This window comes from Aethalodelphis obliquidens, unplaced genomic scaffold (genome assembly GCF_003676395.1).
Source record: "Aethalodelphis obliquidens isolate GAN/ISIS:26980383/991018 unplaced genomic scaffold, ASM367639v1 scaffold1, whole genome shotgun sequence".
Classification (NCBI taxonomy): Eukaryota; Metazoa; Chordata; class Mammalia; order Artiodactyla; family Delphinidae; genus Aethalodelphis; species Aethalodelphis obliquidens.
Window position 1 is genome coordinate 5662274 of NW_020837945.1, and position 18731 is coordinate 5681004.

Consider the following 18731-nt stretch of genomic DNA (forward strand, 5'->3'; position numbering starts at 1 on the left):
GCCAAGATGCCCTGCTTCCCTAGTAGCCTTACAAACACTTCAAGAAACACAGATATGTGTGTTACCAGCCCCCAGGGCCCAGCAGCTCAATGGCCACTGTGCTTTTTCCACCAATAGATTATTTAACCGGTTACATGTCTAAGTAGCAGAAACTTCTTAAATTTCTCTCCCTGTATATTTTCAAAACAACACTTCAAGCTTAAGAGCACCCATTCAGAGCTCCAAACGTCATCCTCCATTCCTGTATCCAAATGCATCCAGACTTCCCCTTTCTCCTCATTTATATCAAGGGGAATCAACTGACATGACCCTCTTCTGTATCTCCTCCCCACCTGCCCCATCCTCCACTGCAGACCTGAGCACTGTGGCTTGTCAGGTGGAAAGACACAGAACAGAAAAAGGTAACCACAGAAAGGCCACGGAAGTAAAGATTGGCTTAAGTGTCTTCTTGGAGTGACCATGCTTGGCGCTGGGGAAGAGAGAGCCACTTCATCAGACCGCATTCCCCACTCAGGTCCAGTCGGGGGGTCTTGACAGGAAACACCCTTCACAGCCCAGCAATTACTCCCTTTCGCCCACCATCTCTTAGTCAAGCCACCAGCCCTTCGAAGGGGAAACGGTTGCATCTCTACAGTCAAGAGATATATGTGCCCAAGAGAGCAGCCTTGATGGGAAGAATTTTATGTCTCTATTTTCCTGCCACCCAGCCTGAGGAAGTAGCTTGAACTCGTACCAGGGGCTCACAATTTGTCACGTAGGCCCATCTGCTTTTGTGAAGACCCCTCATACGTCTTCCCGCCTGGCTACCTTGGTTGCCGCTAATAGCATCATTTCATTCCTCCCGATACATGGCTGAGCAACAATCAAAGCTCCCCTTCCCCCCAAAGGCCTGGGAGGCACACGTCACTGGCAAGCTGTATGTATGGAGCTGAATCCCGACCGCAGAAAGAAATATTACAGCCTGGAGCCGCCTGGAAACTCAAGTGAACATCTACGCCAGGAAGGAAAGATGGGGCTTCGAAGGCACACGCTCAGCAGTAGCTCCTCAGGCCAGTAGCAACTCCAAGGCAGAACAAAGCCAAGGCCACGTGATCCAGCAAACTGCCGGAAGCCCAATCTGTGAGTCTGGCTCTCCCAAAAGCTAAATGGGGAAAACAGCCACTGGGGACATTATGGCAGAATCGCATCCCAGTACTTCTCCTTTGAAGATGCACAGGCCAGAAAATGGTCCTGGTTATATGCACATTTGTTTAATATGATTTTTGGATATAAAGAATCATATTTTCTGCATATGAACTCTAATTCATTCATGAGTGACAACCAATGCTAACTCAGTGTTGGAAAATGAACGTACGGTGTCCTCACGGTTCCTAATGGATGGTTTTCTTTATGTTTAATGTCCCTTGGAAGGAGGTGTCCATCGAAAGTTGCCTAGCAACCAGGAACACCTGCGATCATGCCTCTGCCTGGAGCCCCAGACTCACACATCCATCTGCACGCCCCATACCTCTGTGTGGACGTCTAACTGACACATCAAGATTACCAGCCCCCAACTGAACTTCTGGTCTTTCCCAAAAAAACCCACTACAAAGAGATACTCCGTGTCCCAGCCCCATTCCTCCATGCTGGCCCGTTGACTTGGAGGTGAGCAAAGGCCACGTTTGTCCATCATGAATGTAATGTAATCACCTACCATAGGGGAAGGGTTTTTAAGTAGCAAAAAAAAAGTCCAAAAGGGAGAAGAATGTCTGAATCACCTGATACGGTTGCCTACTGACACGTTGTTCTGGAACACTGGATTCAGAGGACTTTGCAGGGAGAGAAGCAGTCTCTGCAACAGCAAAATGATTTTAGAGTCACAAGTGACCAAAACCACACTACCTATTCTACCAATTCCAATCCATAAAGAAATACCTTTGCTTTTAAGTAGTACCCCTGGCATCAATAATCTGTAACCACACACGGTTTTTTTTTTTAAGTTTACTTGAGGTTACATATTTTTAGAACTTTATCTTTCTAATGAAATTAAAAACATAGCAAAAGGACTCAAAATCGATTCCTTTCTTGACAGGTTAGTCTCATCCAGAGACAAGATGAATCCATTGCTTTAATGGCTCGTCGAGGGAAATAAACACAGGGGAAAAAAAGGAGCCAGAGAGGTTCAGTTTGGGCCATGATTTTGGTCAAGCTACTTAATTAATCATATAAAATATTAATGAATAAATATTCTATCACAGGAAATTCTGCAAGAGGCTTTGATCAGATTATCAAAGGAAACTGTCTATGCTTTGTGGAATTCTTTTAAATCTGAAGCATACAATTTGGAATGTACATAGGAGACAGCCACGGAAAAATGGAAATTATGGGGTTGCCAAGAATAGAGTCCCAATCTCAGTAACAAAAGTTTTCTAGCCTCTCGGTAAGAATCAATTAACCAAAACTCTATCTCTGGAATTTGTTTTGCCGGCAACTTGTGAGGGCCAGTCTCCCTCCCCAACCGCTAAGGGGTAATTTGTACCATCTCTCTTTCTCTCAACTGCTTTCAAAAGGATCTTGGTTCAGATACTACCCTTGTCCCTCACTAGTGACAGTGGTTTCAGAGACACCCCCCCCCCACCTTATGACTGTCAGATTGAAGAGGAAAAGATTTCTTGCTGAATTTCAGACTTAATTGAAGTTTGGGGGCAGTTACCCTCGATGTATTCAAATGCCTCTTCACACTTTAAGGTAGAAGCATTTTTTTAAAAAGAGAGAAAACACTGAGAAAAAAATTATTTTTAAAAAATTCTTAAGATTTCCACCTCGAGTTCTTTTAAACTTTAGACAAATAGGTGGGTTTTGACTGTTATCTTCTCCTAGAATATTTCTAGTTCTGGAATGTCGCTTTCTTCTAAAAATTACTCCCCAAATAATGACCGCCAACCACTAAGGCAGCCGCCTTCAGAAGCCGGTGTTTGATGGGTCAGCCTCTCTCCGGACACTTTCTCTTCCAGATCTTTCCGCTGCACCCACCTGGCCACTGACTTGTGGTCCATGGCTCATCTGAACTGTAGCCATAGTTTTCATTCCCGCTTTTTAATTTTGTCCCAGAAATGTCTTTGTTTGTCTTCATATTTGCAGATTTCCTAGAATTAGACCATTTGAAAAAGCCAAATGTTAATCAGCAATGGACGCTCGTGTCTCACTACTCCACCCAGAGCATTCACACACGATGCACTCACCACAAGGCCGACGCTCAGGCACTGGCCTCTGGAGGGTGGCTAGCAACGGGATGTACCCTCACAGCCACCAGCACGGCCGTGTGGATGCCCTGTGTCTCGCACACTCCTCTTATGGGGAGAAATGGAACTTTATCATGATAGGTCCATAGACTCCAGTCCCCTGGTGGTTGGTACTCAACTCTCAGACACCAGTGACCAGATAAAGCAGGGCTGGCCAGCTATGACCCACAGGCCAAATCCAGCTCCCTGTCTGTTTTTTTAAATAAAGTTTTACTGGAACCCGTCTGCTTCCATATTGTCTATGGCTGCTTTCCTGTTACAGCAGCAGAGTTGAGTAGTTGTAACAGAGAGCACGTGGCCCCCAAAACCCCAAAGTTTCACCATCTGGTCCTTGATAGAAGAAGTATGCCTGCCTCTGAAATAAAGCAGAAGTTGGTGCAGCTTCCCAGGGGAAAGAAGTTTGGCAATGGATACCCAAAGATTTTTAAATATTTATGCTTAACCACTAAGAATTGATCATAATAAGCAAGGGAAATACGCAAGGGTATGTGCAAAGATTTATCTGAAAGAATGTTCATTCATGAGCTATTTATACTGGCAAAAGTGTAAACACAGGTGCCCAGCCATAGGTAGGGAACTAGTAAAATAAATGACAATGCATCTCTAAAGTGGAATTCCATGCCACCTGTAAAAGTTATTACAGGTGAGGACTCTCCTACACTGCTGGTAGAAGTGTAAACTGCTACACCTACTTTGAAAATTGTATGGTAACATCATCTAAAGCTGAACACATACCTGTCCTATGACCCAGCTTGCACTAATAGATTATACCCAACAGAATACAAAACAGGAATGAGGACTGGTATACATGTCACCAAAAGACACACACAAGATCGCTTAGTGCAGTAATGTTCGTCACAGTCCCAAATGCCCTTTAAGTGTAAAATGGAAAAATCAACTGCTTATATACCCCTTACTTGGTATTATATAGTAAGAAACCACTGACATCTACATTCAATAATATGATTGATCTCACAGCCTGAAGTTCAAGAAGGCAGACATATCACATGACTTCATTTATATCAAGTTTATACAACTCTAACTTCTGGGGATGTGGGGATAGATGTCAGAAGACATGACCTTTGAGGAAGAGGCAGCAGATGATTTCATGGAGGCCTGAGTAGGGGCTGGGGTCCTGGGGGTGTCCTAGTTCTGCGTCAGCAGTCCAGGTCCACATGCTTTATGAAAATTAATCAAGCTACGTACTCACGATTTGTGTACTTTTCTATAGTTATATTTTAATAAAAAACTTTATTAAGCAAATGAAACAAAAACATTGCAGGCAAGTATTTGTCAACAGAAATAATCTTCAGAATAGTGTCAAGTGAGGAGAGAAAGATATTAAATGATGTTTATTATGATCCAAATTTCACAGAACATATACGTGTGTGTATCTTGGTGAACACACATATGTGTAAATATATACGTACTTAGGTAACAGTTACTTCTGGGCAATAGAATTAGGGGTGATTTTAAAACCATTTTTTATAAACTATCTTTACTTAAAAATTTTTTTCTAAAATAAGTATGCATTGATCCTATAGGAAAAATATATATACGAAATATATATATATATATATGTTCTTTTAATGCAGTAGAAATCTGTGAGCAGCTAGAGTTAGCACTGTTGACCTAGTGGGAGGGGAAACAGGTACAACACAGGGGCCCCAGTGAGCTGCCCCATTTTTCTTCCCTGGGCCCAATGCACTTGGATCTAAGGGTAAGAGCTGCACACGGACAAGAGCTCAGGCCCTGAGCAAGGTCAGCTGGTTCACATTCAGACCCTTCCATTCTCTGGACAGGAGATACTGAGCACATTACTTAACCTCCCTATACCCCTCAGCTTCTTCATCTACCAAATGGAAAAATAGTCTCATAAAATCATTGGGAGAATTCAGGAAGATAACCTCCACCAAGTGTAAAATAGCCTGACACGCATGCTAGGCACTCATGCTAGCTCTTACTGTCGCTACTTGTGTCATGATTATTATTGCCATTGTTATTGCTGTTCTCTACCCATTGCCTTGAATAGCTGTTGATCACTGTACCACGTTTTGAAATCACCTAAGATCCCAGAGAATAGAATTGACATTACACAGTCAATAATGACGAACAGAAGAATTCAGACCGCCACCCTGCTGGTGATAGCAGTTGAGAGAAATTCCAGTATAATTACAGAGGTCAGTTTTCCTTCCTCTCCTCTTGCCCCAAGTCAGGCCCCAAAGGAGGTGCATTTTCAGATTTCTGCTTTGTGGCATCCTCAGAGAAAGCGAACCACGTTATCACCAGGGAGTGACTGGGGTCGAGGGAAAATGGATGGTATCTGTTACATGATGATTACATACATCGTCCTTCACCACACGTAGCTAGAAGATATTTTAAATCACAACATTTCACATATTAAAATTATCTAATAAAATACTGAAAAGTAGATGGGGTTTTAACACTCCCAACAAAATCACCACTGTCTAAAAATCCTTCCCCTGAGTGTATTTATAATTATGTAAATATTGCAGACATTGAAACTGGCTTTAGTAAGTGCTTGACATAGTTACCTTAAAAGTGCTTGCAGTTACTTCTGGACAGCCGTGAGGATGGCAGGAATTTCTCTGTCCCTCCGCCCTGAACAGTGAGCTGTGAACACTCCTAATCTGTCTGCCTGTTCGGTTTCATTGCCTTAGTCACCCAGCTGGTCTCACTGTCTGTACCACCCCAAAAATTCCAGCAGGACCTCTGCCTGGTTCTTTGACATCCTTGAAATGGCCCTCACATCTCTAGCCTTGACTCAAAGCAGGAGGGCCAACAGTCACAGTACAGAGTGTCCTCTTGTGGAAAGAGTTGCGAATGCCAGACACCAACTAAATTCCACTCCACCTTCCTAAGTGAGCAAGTCAAACTTAGGCAGTAGGAACCCACCTATTTTATTCTGCAATTAATGTTGCCCTATGAGTTTGTGATTGGCATATGTGTTTTTCAGAGTTGTCCCTTTTTAGTACCTAATTTTGAGTAACATAATCCTAAAATCCCACAGCTCTGTGTGTCTGTGTTGGTTGGTTTTCATTTGTTTTTTATTTTCAGAAAACTGATGTGATCTCAAACTTACCTTATTTCACTTTGATAGTTAGATTCTGCCAAAAAAAAAAAAAAAGAAGAAAATCACATTAGCAAAATCAGGATAGTTATTCTGAAAATAAAATCTCATCAATTTTTCTAGGTCCCCTGATTTTAAATACTCACATTACTGAGTGTTTGTGATCCAATAGATATTAAGCTTCCCAACAGTGAACTATCAAATGACTTCCAAGCTTAAGGAAAGCAGAATTCGCTATTCACTATCATAAATGTAAGTATTTGTGATACTTGGGTACCTGAAATATAGTAGGTGCCCAGTAAGTACTTAGTGAGTACTGAATCTAATTTCTGAGGTTATAAAGACTCTACTGTTCACCATAAAGAGATGCTCTGTGTTCCCAGTCCGTGCTGTCAGTCATTCAGTACTTACCTGTTCAGGCACCATGCCAGTGCTATGCAAGGTGTTATTTCATCTAATCGTCACAACAACCCGAGAGGTAGGTGTTAGCATCATCATATTTTTAACAAACTAGATACTATTACAAGAGTATAACCATGTCTTTAACAGATAAGGAATTTCATTGCTTCAGCACTATATTTCTTTTGTTCTGAAATACATTTTCAATCAATATGTACCAATGTTATCAATTCATACAGTTGTGTCCACACCCCAAAAGCTCTCATTAAATTGCTAATGTTTTTCATCAATGGATTCTTGGACTGGAGGGACTCTAGCATTTCACAATGGGGAGTAACACACAGCAGCCCCCATCCACCTGGCACTAAAGCCAGTGTGCTTTGCACTTTAGCCATCCCAAGCTTTATCAAGATCAAAAAAATATTCATTTTCCTTATTTTTTGGATAATGTTCTCACTTATTTGCAGTTCTGACAACATCCGCTGATTCACACTTCAAATTGAACCTCAGAAGCAATCTTATTTGAATTGAAGGGGAGAGATTATCTAGTGTCCCTCTGGTAATAGAGGAATGTCACTAGTGTTCCCGTGAAGCTTCGACCCCAAAGCCTCCAGGCCACGCTGAGTGGGGTCCTCAGCCGTCCTCAGTCAGTCTCCAGCAAACCAGGCAGAGTACTGAGAATTCTCCAGGCACCAACAAAGCAGAGCTTTGTTTTAAAATACTCTTTAAAACACTTGCTATTTAATATTTGTAAGCATGGAAATAATTATCATGGGACAATCCAAGTGTTCGCTGGATCCTATACATTTATGTCAAGGTGAAGTGTAGCGGCCATTGTGAATCAACTTTTCAAAGTTAAATGAAGGATAAAATCTAGGACAGATCATGATCATACAAACTTTTATTATGTTAATTTACTTAATTCTCATAACCAATCTATAGGATAAGACTTAGCCCCATTTTGTAAATGAGGAAGCTAAGAATCAGAGAATCTCCCTGGTGCACATCCTGTGTGGCCACAAACCTTCTTACTAGGCTGGCGTGGGACAGACAAAAGCCTGAGAGATGCAGAAGTCCAAATAAATAGAATGTTCTCCAAATATGCCACAATAGCTAATGTCAGAAATAATAATCTGAAGGCAATGAACAATCCTAGTCAGTTCTAAATTAAAATTTAATTTATTCATAGTTTTCATTAAAATCCAGTGGTTTTCTTTTTTTTTTTTCTTTTGAGTAATGCATCTGTGGCACACAGGGTAACTCCTAGGTAAAAACAAATTCCCATCAAATATGGGTCAACAGGTATTTACTACTTTTCACTTCTGTTTCCTAAAGAATAAAGGTATACCACAGAATTTATTCCCCAAGGACAAACCAAACCCATTCAGGAGCTAAGGCTAGACAATTAGCCTAGTTAAGGCTGGACCATGAACTTCACATGGAATATCTCACTAAGAGAACTATTCTGAGTAAAAGAGTTGGGTAACATGGTGCCTGGCAGACATGCAAAAAGCGCTCATCGAGTGACAGTTAGTCTTAATAAAATTAAAAGTGCAATTAAACTGACATGTAGCTAAACATCAAAACTCTAAAATTAAGAAAATTAATTTAATATTCAAATTTAAATATTTAATTTAAATATTCAGTAGGAGTACGTGGAGGTTTTATGAGAGAAAGAAAGACAAAGATGGACACACACACTCAACACTTGGAAAGTCCTGAGCTGTCCATGTGACAAAGTCCCTGTGGTTTCTGAAATCACAAACTAACTCCAGAATAAGCCCACCCCAATGTTGATGAACTCACCCTAATATTAATAGGTTCACCTCTATGTTGGCCTGCCCCCGAAACAAGGCCACTCCTTCATATATCTTGGGGTATCTCAAAAGACTTCATTTAGAAGACATGTGTAACTAGTTTTATTTACTTTATTTGTACTACTTTTGTTAACAGAAGACCATGTTTTTCTTTCTACCACTACACCAATGTTCACCTACAAAAGGAGACTCAGAATTCTACAAAATAGAAAATAATCTTTTGATGTGTTCATATAGGTGGGTATTATTCTAGAAAAAACATAGCATCTAAATGACAGATTGGGACAGCCTTATATCCTTGCCAGTAAACACAAAACTCAAATAGTCAGCGTCTTTGATGAGAAAGGCACTGTCTCTTCACCTTCTCAAAGTGTGAAGATCTGTCTTCCTTGGGCGGTTGACTCAGGCCCCAGAGGAATGTCTTCCTTCCTTGAGAAAGTTCTTTCCCTCTCTATGAATGGCATGCATTTCCTTTCAAGGACTCTAAAAGCCAATATATCTTTTGAAAGAGCTGATGAGCTAATGAACTGCAAATGCTTGTACCAAAAGTTCAAAAATATATATAAATCTGTACGAACAACAACAAAAAAGTTACCTTCTTTCTCTCTCCTGGAGACACAGCAGCAGAATATTATAATCAGAACAATGATCAGGATCAAAAGCAATGACAATGATACTGCAAGTAGAACTATGGCCCAGGCAGGCAATGTTGTACCTGGTTTATCAATACTGTCTATAAGGTAGAAAGGAGAAAAATATATATTTTAGTGATGCTTGCCACTGTCAAGGGTATGTAATCACTGATTCTGCCACACTATAAATTAGATTATGTTTTCCAACAATGTTGTAACTCTCCAATCTGCTACAGCCAGATGTCAAAGGCCAAGTTCCCTTCGGTGTGCTTAAATATTCAATGCTCTACGGTATTTTTCATTACAGTGTTTGTTGCTGCCAATAAATACCAGCCTAGTAACACAGTCCAAGCATTCTCTGGTTAACTCCTCTAAAATTCCTGAGAGGTGAATAAGCTGGGCTGGGCCATGACTCCCTGAGGTTGGAACAGTGGTTTCCATGCTCTGACATCCTTTACTTATTCAAGAAATGCTTATTGACTGGATATAAGCCCAGGAGTGGGATTGCTGAATCAAAACTCTAATTTGAAAAGATACACGCACGCTTATGTTCATAGCAACACTATTTACAATAGCCAAGATGTGGAAGCAACCTAAATGTCCATCAACAGATGAATGGATAAAGAAGATGTGGTACATATACACAATGGAATATTACTCAGCCATAAAAAAGAATGAAATAATGCCATTTGCAGCAACAAGGATCGACCTAGAGATTATCATACTAAGTGAAGTAAGTCAGACAGAGAAAGACAAATATCATATGATATCACTTATATGTGGAATCTAAAAGAATGAAACAAATGAACTTATTTACAAAACGGAAACAGGCTCACAGACTTAGAAAACAAACTTATGGTTACCGAAAGGAAAGGGGATGGAGGAGAGATAAACTGGAGTTTGGGATTAGCAGATACAAACCATTACGTACAGAATGGATAAACAACAAGGTCCTACTGTATAGCACAGGGAACTATATATTCAATATCCTGTCATAAACCATAATGGAAAAGAATATAAAAAATAATATATATATATATGTATAACTGAATCACTGTGCTGTACCGCAGAAATTAACACAACATTGTAGATCAACTATACTTCAATAAAATAATTTATTTAAAAATGAAGTATGTATTGAGCAGCTACTTCTGGACAAGACTGGAAGGATGACCTTGGTTCTCATTTCCATGTCCCCACCCATGGAGAGTCAAAGCCCAGAGGAAATCAGAACAAACTGAGAAAGAGTCACTCCCAAAGGAACCTAGTGCAAGTCTCCACCCCAGTGCTACCCACACCTCACCTGCAATTCGCTTCTCTTCTAGTAATTGCCCCTCACATGGCTCTCTGGGAGCCACCTTCCTTAGTGTCGACTTTGCCCTCTTGTTCTATCCAGTAGTCATGGAGGTGGGAGAGAGGAAGGATCAGGTGGGGCAAGGCAAGCAGAAAAACAAAGGAGCCAGGATATCGCTTGCTGCTTGTTTTGTTCAAATCTGTACAGAGATTAACGGACATATAACTGAAAGTCTCACCTACTCTCACCTGTTTCAAGCTACGGCTCGTCACCAACTTATTTTTAGGAATGGAAACGACTGTGACACTTTTGAAGTTCCTTTCATCTTATTTACACTAACGTGTCTAGTAGTACTTTAACAGTGTAAAGGGTTTTTTCCCCCAGACAGTAATTGCAATGATGTGTTTTACAAGTTGTTGATAGCAAAGACATTTTCCTTAAAAAGAGTTTTGCCGTACACTACTTTAACTAGGGTGCTGAAATAGTGATTGTGCAAAATACATTGTACTAATTAAGCAAGCTAGAAGTACTAAGAAAATTTGTGATTATTATGTTAATTTCTGGACCAAATAAAAAAGTGCAGTCAGAAAAAAGGGGGGAGGGAGAGCTGGGGAGAGAAGGAAAGAGAGAAGAAAAGCCATTTTGATTTTTCATAGCCATGTCCTAGCTGTAACTTTCTACTACACATCATATGGTTGTCTAGATTCAAATTTAATTTAATTTAAATTATATACAATTAAATACTCAGCGCCAGTCAGAGTGGCCACATTTCAAGGGCTCAGTTGCCACAGGTGTAGAACCTCAACTTCATCAGGGAGTCCTGTGGGACCACGCCGCCTAGGCATGGGCTGTGGGAACTGCACGCGTGTTCCAGACAGCCCTCATCCAGCATTTCACTTCTCCTACTGAACCACGTTGAAGTCAAACCACATGTACGTTGGTCAGCTTAAATGTGAATTGCTATTCAAGAAAGTCTGTCACTCTACCCTGAGTGCGTGGGTAGCACCTCAGTGTAAATTTGTGCTATTTTATTAGATGCTAGTCATTAGAAAAGTATTAAAACAGCAGACTTCCTATGAAGGAAGATAGGGTTTGCTTTTAAATCAATGGCATTCCCGCACTTTGGAACTAGAGATATAGCTGGAAAATGTCTCTTGGATGTTCTTACTTAGAGTTTTCTTTGAAATCATAGTTTCAAAGTTACATTCTCAGAATAAGTTGCAGGAATGGTTAGAGATGATCAGTAATGTTCTGGTGTCGACATCTGGTTGCTGATTCATGGGCGAGCTAGGATCCTACTGCAGAGTAATCCACAGGCTTATCTCAAAGCAAGTGCTAAGATCCAGGGAACTCTGTGTTTTGAAGAACTATGTAATATAAAAAGATATTTGTCTTTTGCCCTTTGTGCAAGGCTTGTCTGCATTACCTACAATGGTTTTTACATTTCCTTCTTTTTTTTAACATCTCACATTCGACGCCATCTTAAATGTCTACGAAATTGACCACTCTCAGGTCCATTCTTCTTACATTTCTGCTCCTATGTAAATTAGACTTAGTCCCCACAAGGACTGTGTCTTATTTTCCTTATACTCCAAGCACCTGGCACATACTGGACACCTTGAACAAATGAATTGATAGATGGATGGATAGATGGATGGATGGACAGATAAAAGAGGCTGAATTTCCTTCTGACTCTACATGGAGAAATCTGTACACCAGGCAGTCAGCTGCCTCTGAGCCAGACCTAGGACTCACCTTTCTCCCATATTAAGATGCTGAGACAAGAATTACAGGACTTTAGAAAAGTCAGAACTAATGCCATCTATCTCCGCATCAGTCACCATTTTTCTGAGGCGAGCTGGGACTGATAGAGATAAGAAAAGAGTTACCCTCCAAAAAAAATGAAGGGGGAAGGAACAGGATTATACCCTTCCCATGTCCCATACATGCAACTTTAAAACAAGCCAGTCCCTAAATTGGGAGACTGGGATTAACATATACACACTCCTGTATATAAAATAAAGAACAATAACTTACTGTATAGCACAGGGAACTATACTCAATATTTTGTAATAATCTACAAGGGAAAAAGGATCTGAAAAAGAATATATATATACATATATAGGTATATATATAGCTGAATCACTTTGCTGTACAACTGAAAGTAACACAACATGGTAAATCAACTCTACTTCAATTTTTAAAAATAAAATAAAATATAGTATATATCCAGACCCTTCACATCCAGAGAGGAATATGGCTCATCCCCTCGCTCCACAGAAGACAGAATCCCAAGCATCTCCTGGAATGTTTATTGTGCACACGGATTCAGAGCCCACCTCCCGTGATGCTGAGTCAGGGGTCTGGAATTGGTACCCCAGGGGATTCTGATGCAGGTGGTTGGCGACCCACACTTTGAGGATCCCCAAATGCAGCCAAAATGTAAGCACCGCCCAAGCAACCTACCACATTACAGGGCACCCCTATATTCTCCCTCTCTCTGATGTGATGATAAAATTATTAAGCCCAGAACTGCATTTAGGATATTCACAATCAGACCACTCTATGGAAGCTTCCTGACTGACAGAGCCCTTTGGGCTTTGCGTCAGTGGCACCAATCAAATCTCATGGCCACCGTGTCCCTGTGCGCCCTTCGGCCTTGGGCTCACTCATCGGTAACCATTCTCACCCCACCAGGCTGTTCAGAGACTCGAGAGATGGGGGTCAACGTGCAGAACGCTGTGAAGTCCAGCACACGTGTTCAGGATGGCCGTGGTCATTTTAATTCGGTCTGTTGAACTCTTTTACACACTGAAGTTTGCAAATCATAGGAGCTTTCATAGTAAAAGGGAGCCAGCTGGGGTTAAACATTAAGGTCTGGCTCAAGGTCCAAGAGACAGGCTTGAAATTCTTACTGGAAAAAGTCAACACACTGTTGACCTCCTCAGACCCTCTCTGTCAGGGGTGTTTCCTCCCCTGCTGGAGAAAGCTCTCAGCGTGCCAGCTTCTGTCATCTGAGCCTTGGCATAACAACTTTCCTCTGATCTTGCACAGAGGCAGCCAGCGATCCCCAGGGAGGGCCTGTTTAAAGGACGGGAGGCCACCTCTCTGGGGTTGGGGACAGAATCAAGAAAGAGAGCGGGTGATGTTGTGCCCTGCCTGCCTCTTGTGTCCCTTAATTCAACCACCAAGTTCAATGAAGTGATGCCTGCACTCGCCTAAAAGCCCCAGGCTCTCAGCAAAATGGCAGCCATAGGGCTCATTCTTCGCTTCTACGGGGTGGGGGTGGGGGTCAAATTTCCCATGGAGCTTCCTACCTAAGAAAGACTAAAACTCTCTACTCCAGGGGAGCCCAGAGAAAAGTGTAGGGTGTGCACTGTGAAGAGATGTAATTTAGGATTGGAGCTACACAGAAGAACCTTCCTTACTTTAATAATACCTTTTAATTTATCATAGAGTACTTACATATATGTACACACACGCATATATATCATGGGTACTTTTGTTTAGCATGAGGCTAATTTTTAAATGAGCACCTTTACAGTGGGTTGAAAGAAAAAGAAACAATAGTCATCTATTGATAAAGCAAAAATCGTGACGGTGGACAAAAAACAGAACCTTGGAATGATCTCATCCATGACCCAACCCCTTTGTCATGCAGATAAGACACTCAGGATAAGGACTCGATAAAAGGGTCAAGGGCGCTCAGAGCAGGAAATCCCCAGGGGCTCTCACTCATGTCTTTCTATTCTGCCATGTTGGGTCTCCAATCTGGAAGAATCCTTCTGGGGAAGTTACAGCCCACGTCTTAAAGGAAACAGGGAATCTAGGTGGACACCAAGCCTTACTGAAGGGTGTGGGTGTGATGGTTCAAGGTGAATGGCAGATTTGCAGGCGAGGATAGGTATACTATACCTGAGAACCCACAAATAGTGACTAAGGAAGGTTATCTCCAGGGTCAACACAGCTCGCCTTCCTCCCTACGTTCCTTCACACACTACATGCACATAAGGGCTGCATGACTGGATTTACTGTGTGGTTTTAATCTCAGCTCCGAGCTTGTCTTTTTCCCATCTGTGAAGACAAGGAAAATAGTATTTCCCAGATGCTCTCACAGGAATGCTCAGAGTTTTAAAAGGGCACATAGAATTTCTCAAAACCAACTGGATGACTACAAAATGTCACCACCAGCATGGGCAAAGCATGCTCCTGACTAGAAGGGACACAGGAGATCTCTGAATCCATAAAATAAATGATAACCATCGCTCACTCTCCTGTCCTGTGGGCTCTGGGACAGGGACTGTCCTAAGTGCTCTCGGTGTTTTAACCCACTTACTTCTCACAATAACAACTACCCTATAAGGTAGGGATTATTACTATCTCAGTTTCCCAGATGAGAAAACTGAGGCACAGAGAGGTTTTCAATTGCGTAAAGTCACACCTCAAGTAAGTAGGCAAGCTGGGGGTTGAGGCCAGGCTGTCTGGTGTCCAAGACTGTGAATAGTAGTACCTGATGAGGCTGGGTCAGGAGGTGGGGCCTTGGAGAGTTTCCATTTCAGTAACCCCTGATCCTGACTGCTCAGTAATTTGGGAGCGTTTCTTTATTTTTTTTTTTATTTTTTTTATTTTATTTTTTTTGTGGTACGCGGGCCTCTCCCTGTTGTGGCCTCTCCCGTTGCAGAGCACAGGCTCCGGACGTGCAGGCTCAGCGGCCATGGCTCACGGGCACAGCCACTCCGCGGCATGTGGGATCTTCCCGGACCAGGTCAGGAACCCATGTCCCCTGCATCGGCAGGTGGACTCTCAACCACTGTGCCACCAGGGAAGCCCTGGGAGCTTTTTTTTTAAATGCCAATTCCCAGACTCCACACAGACCAAGTAAGTCAGAACCTCTGGGGTGGGGCCTGAGAATCAGCAAACGTGTTAAAGCGCCCTTGACAGGCAGCCAAGGAGAGGGAACGTCTGCCCTCTGCTCCTTCCCACCTCGTTTTACGGGCAAGAAAACTGAGCCCCGAAGGCCAGTGACTCGCCCAACATCACACAGCTAGTGCCAGAGTTCCCACCAGGACGGTCACTCCCACCACTCTTGTCTGCTCTCGAAATGACCACATCCCACAAAACTCAGATCATACCAGGAATCACCACAGCCTACAAGGTGCTCACGTGTCCGAAAAATATGACTTCACTTTCACAATTCACGGCCTACACACTTGTAAGTATGTAGAGAAAACAATCCAGACGACCAGACAGAGGACTGAGGGACCTTAGCTCATGGTAGGCATGATGGGGGCCTTCACCTTCTAGCTGTATGTACGTCTGGGATGCTTCAAGTCTGTGTTACCTCTATAATGGAGAAAATAGAATTTTCAAAAAAAATTAGCCTGCGACCTTTCAATATGCTTTTCTTTAAAGAATCAGTGTGTGTAATACAACCTTTTGGCTTGAACTCACTAGACTTCCTAAGCTGCCAGTATTATTCTTCTTTCAGGGACTTGAAAGGATTATTCCGGACATGAACACAAATTCCTTGCACTTTCAGGAATGAGTGGCAGGACTGATGCTTTTGTCTGATTCCTGAAGAAGCTTGAACAAGCACAGCCTCGTGCATCTTCAGCTCTTTGTAAACGTGGCTTTGCTTCTACAAGCCAGCTCTCCCAGCCAAGGCAGGAACAAGGCTTTCAGATACTAAAACCTGCATAAAACACACAACAGGCAGCCAGCCACCAGCTGCTCTCGATCTTGATGAATAATTTAGAAACAAATTACCCTTCTCCAAAATGAGTCCAATAAAGTCAGACTCATTGCAACACACCCCTAAGGCTCTCCTCTGTGAAACTGTCGTGACTCCAGCTGCCATAATTAAGACCACTCACTTCACTGGTCCCAGGCTAAGAAGAATTCAGCTGAATCAAACCCCATCACGGGAAACCGAATGTCCCTTGCCCTTCCCCTAAAAAGAGAAGCTTTGCAGGCAAGCTAATAACCAAATCCATTTCTGTGAGGCATCATCATAGACCAGAGCTCTTCGCTGCATTATTACCTTGTTAAGGTATGTGGTTTAAACAAATCCGTTCCATTTGGTGCCAATGGAACTTTTTTCAATCTTCCCTTTCAAAGCCTGGACCATACTTTGTCATAGTTAAATTGCTTAAAAGCAAGCTGGGTTGGCTCCTTGGAGAGCTGGCTGATTCCAGGCTGGAACAGGGGAAAGGTGAAGACAGTTCGGAACATCTTACTGAGCCAAGTGGAAGGAGATGTGGGGATATATGTACACATATAGTGGATTCACTTTGTTATACAACAGCAACTAATACACCATTGTAAAGCCATTATGCTCCAATAAAGGTGCTAAAAAAAGAACTAAGAGGGACACATCGGAAGTACAGCAGAGCCAGCTGGAAGGGATTCCCACTGGCCGAATCTGGAGGAATCTGAGCGTCACAATGAGTAACGATGGAAATCAATCATAATGTATTGGATAAAACCGCGTCCATACTAAAACTGTAAAGATTTTTTTGAAAAAATAAGAAAAGGAAGAAAAGAAATGCCTCTTCTTTACAGAACAATGCCAAACTAATAAATATAGAAAAATGATGGAACCAGAAAAATCTCTCTTTTACAACCACTATAGAAATAAGGGATTCAGGCAATGACTTATCCATGAATGCAAATGTTATTATGTGATAGACAGTCAAGAAACAAGATAATCACACAGTACTTGTAGATCGGATATTAATTATAAAGGCCAAAAAGGCACCTTTACAATGGAGAAATCTGGGGGACACCACCTTACCCAAATGATCAAACTTATTACCAATAATAGAGAAAATTGGCATCACATGCCCACATGACATTACCCATGTCTTGCCAAAAATATTTAACCTCAGTCAAAGTATGTTGGGAAAATTCAGACAAATCCATATTGAAGGGTATCTTGCAAAAATGGTCTGGATCCTTCAAAGATGTTTATATTGGGAAAGACAAAAAGTGGGGGAACCGCTGGACGTTAAAGGAGACAGAAAAAGACCTGACAGCCAAAGGCAATGCATGGTCTTTAACTGGATACTGGTTTGGGGGAAAAAATCTAGAAAGGACAGTAGGGGAAATTTGAATATGGACTGAATATTGTATAATAGTATTGTATCAATGTTAAATTTCCTGACTGCCAACTACATTGGGGCTATGTAGAATGGCCTTGTTCTTATGATACACATGCTGGGGTATTTAGGGGTAAAATGTCATAAAATCTCCAACTAAATCTCAAATGGTAAAGAAAGGAAGAAAGGAAGGAAGGAAGGGAGGAAGGAAGGAAGAAGGAAAGAAAGAAAGAAATTTTAAAAAGAGTGAGGGAAGGATGGAGGAAGGAAGGAAGAAAGGAAGGAAAGAAAGGAGGGAGAGAGGAAGGGAAAGAAAAGCTAAGAGAGAAGCAAACATGAGAAAATGTTAACATCTGTTGTATCTAAGTGAAGATACATTGGTATTCATTGTACTATTCTTGCACCAACTTTTCTAAAGGTTTTTTAATTGTCCAAAATAATAAGAAAGCAAGCTAGGTTTGAATTCTAGCTTCATCTTCATATCCAGTCTTGGTAGGAAATCAGCTAAAATCCTTTGAATTTAATAAGCTGAAATAAGTTAACCTCAACTTAAAACCGAAGAAAACAGATTTCTGTGTCCTTTACCCTCAAAGACACTGATATTCACCAGAACCAGGTCAAAGCTCTGGCAGGCTGAGTCCCCATTCCTAATGGCAACAACCGGCTGGAGCCTGTACAGCTGCTCCGTGTCGATGGGGATGCTGTTTGGTTCCCAGCAGGCCCCTGCACTCTGTCTTCTACCTGACATGTGGATTCACTCATGCTTTAATTTTCTGTTGTCTGCCTGGTCTCTGGAGACATCTGAGTTGGAGACAAGGGCCAGACATCAGGAGTGCAAGCTTGTGATGGTACTGCCGTGGAGATCAATCCCTGCAGTGCAAAGCTCAGGATGACTGGAGCTAACCACAGCTTAGGCTCTAAATGGCTTTTTACAGGTTCACAGAGACATCATCTGTTATGCGGTGAATTGTCCGTCCCCAAAATTCATTTGTTAAAATACTAACTCCTAGTGCCTCAGAAGGTGACCTTATTTGGAAACAGGGTTGTTGCAGATGGAATTTAGTTCAGATGAGGTCATAGGGTGGCCCCTGATCCAATATGACTGGGGTCCTTATTAAAA

General features: G+C 41.9%; 1 protein-coding gene across 6 annotated transcripts in view; it reads right to left on the reverse strand.

Annotated features, from left to right (window-relative positions):
• IGSF5 (immunoglobulin superfamily member 5) overlaps window positions 1-18731 on the reverse strand; it is a 43296-nt gene that overhangs the window by 6447 nt on the left and 18118 nt on the right. For 3 of the 6 annotated variants that reach the window (XM_027093457.1, XM_027093744.1, XM_027093376.1), the window contains 4 exons: window positions 9184-9321; window positions 6385-6409; window positions 3013-3125; window positions 1758-1831 (listed from right to left, as the gene is read on the reverse strand). In XM_027093457.1, the coding sequence (XP_026949258.1) occupies window positions 1758-1831; window positions 3013-3125; window positions 6385-6409; window positions 9184-9321 (350 nt within the window). Of the gene's footprint in view, window positions 1-1757; window positions 1832-3012; window positions 3126-3148; window positions 5578-6384; window positions 6410-9183; window positions 9322-18731 lie in introns of those variants that run through there. The other 3 variants (XM_027093521.1, XM_027093591.1, XM_027093665.1) reach the window with 3 other exon arrangements.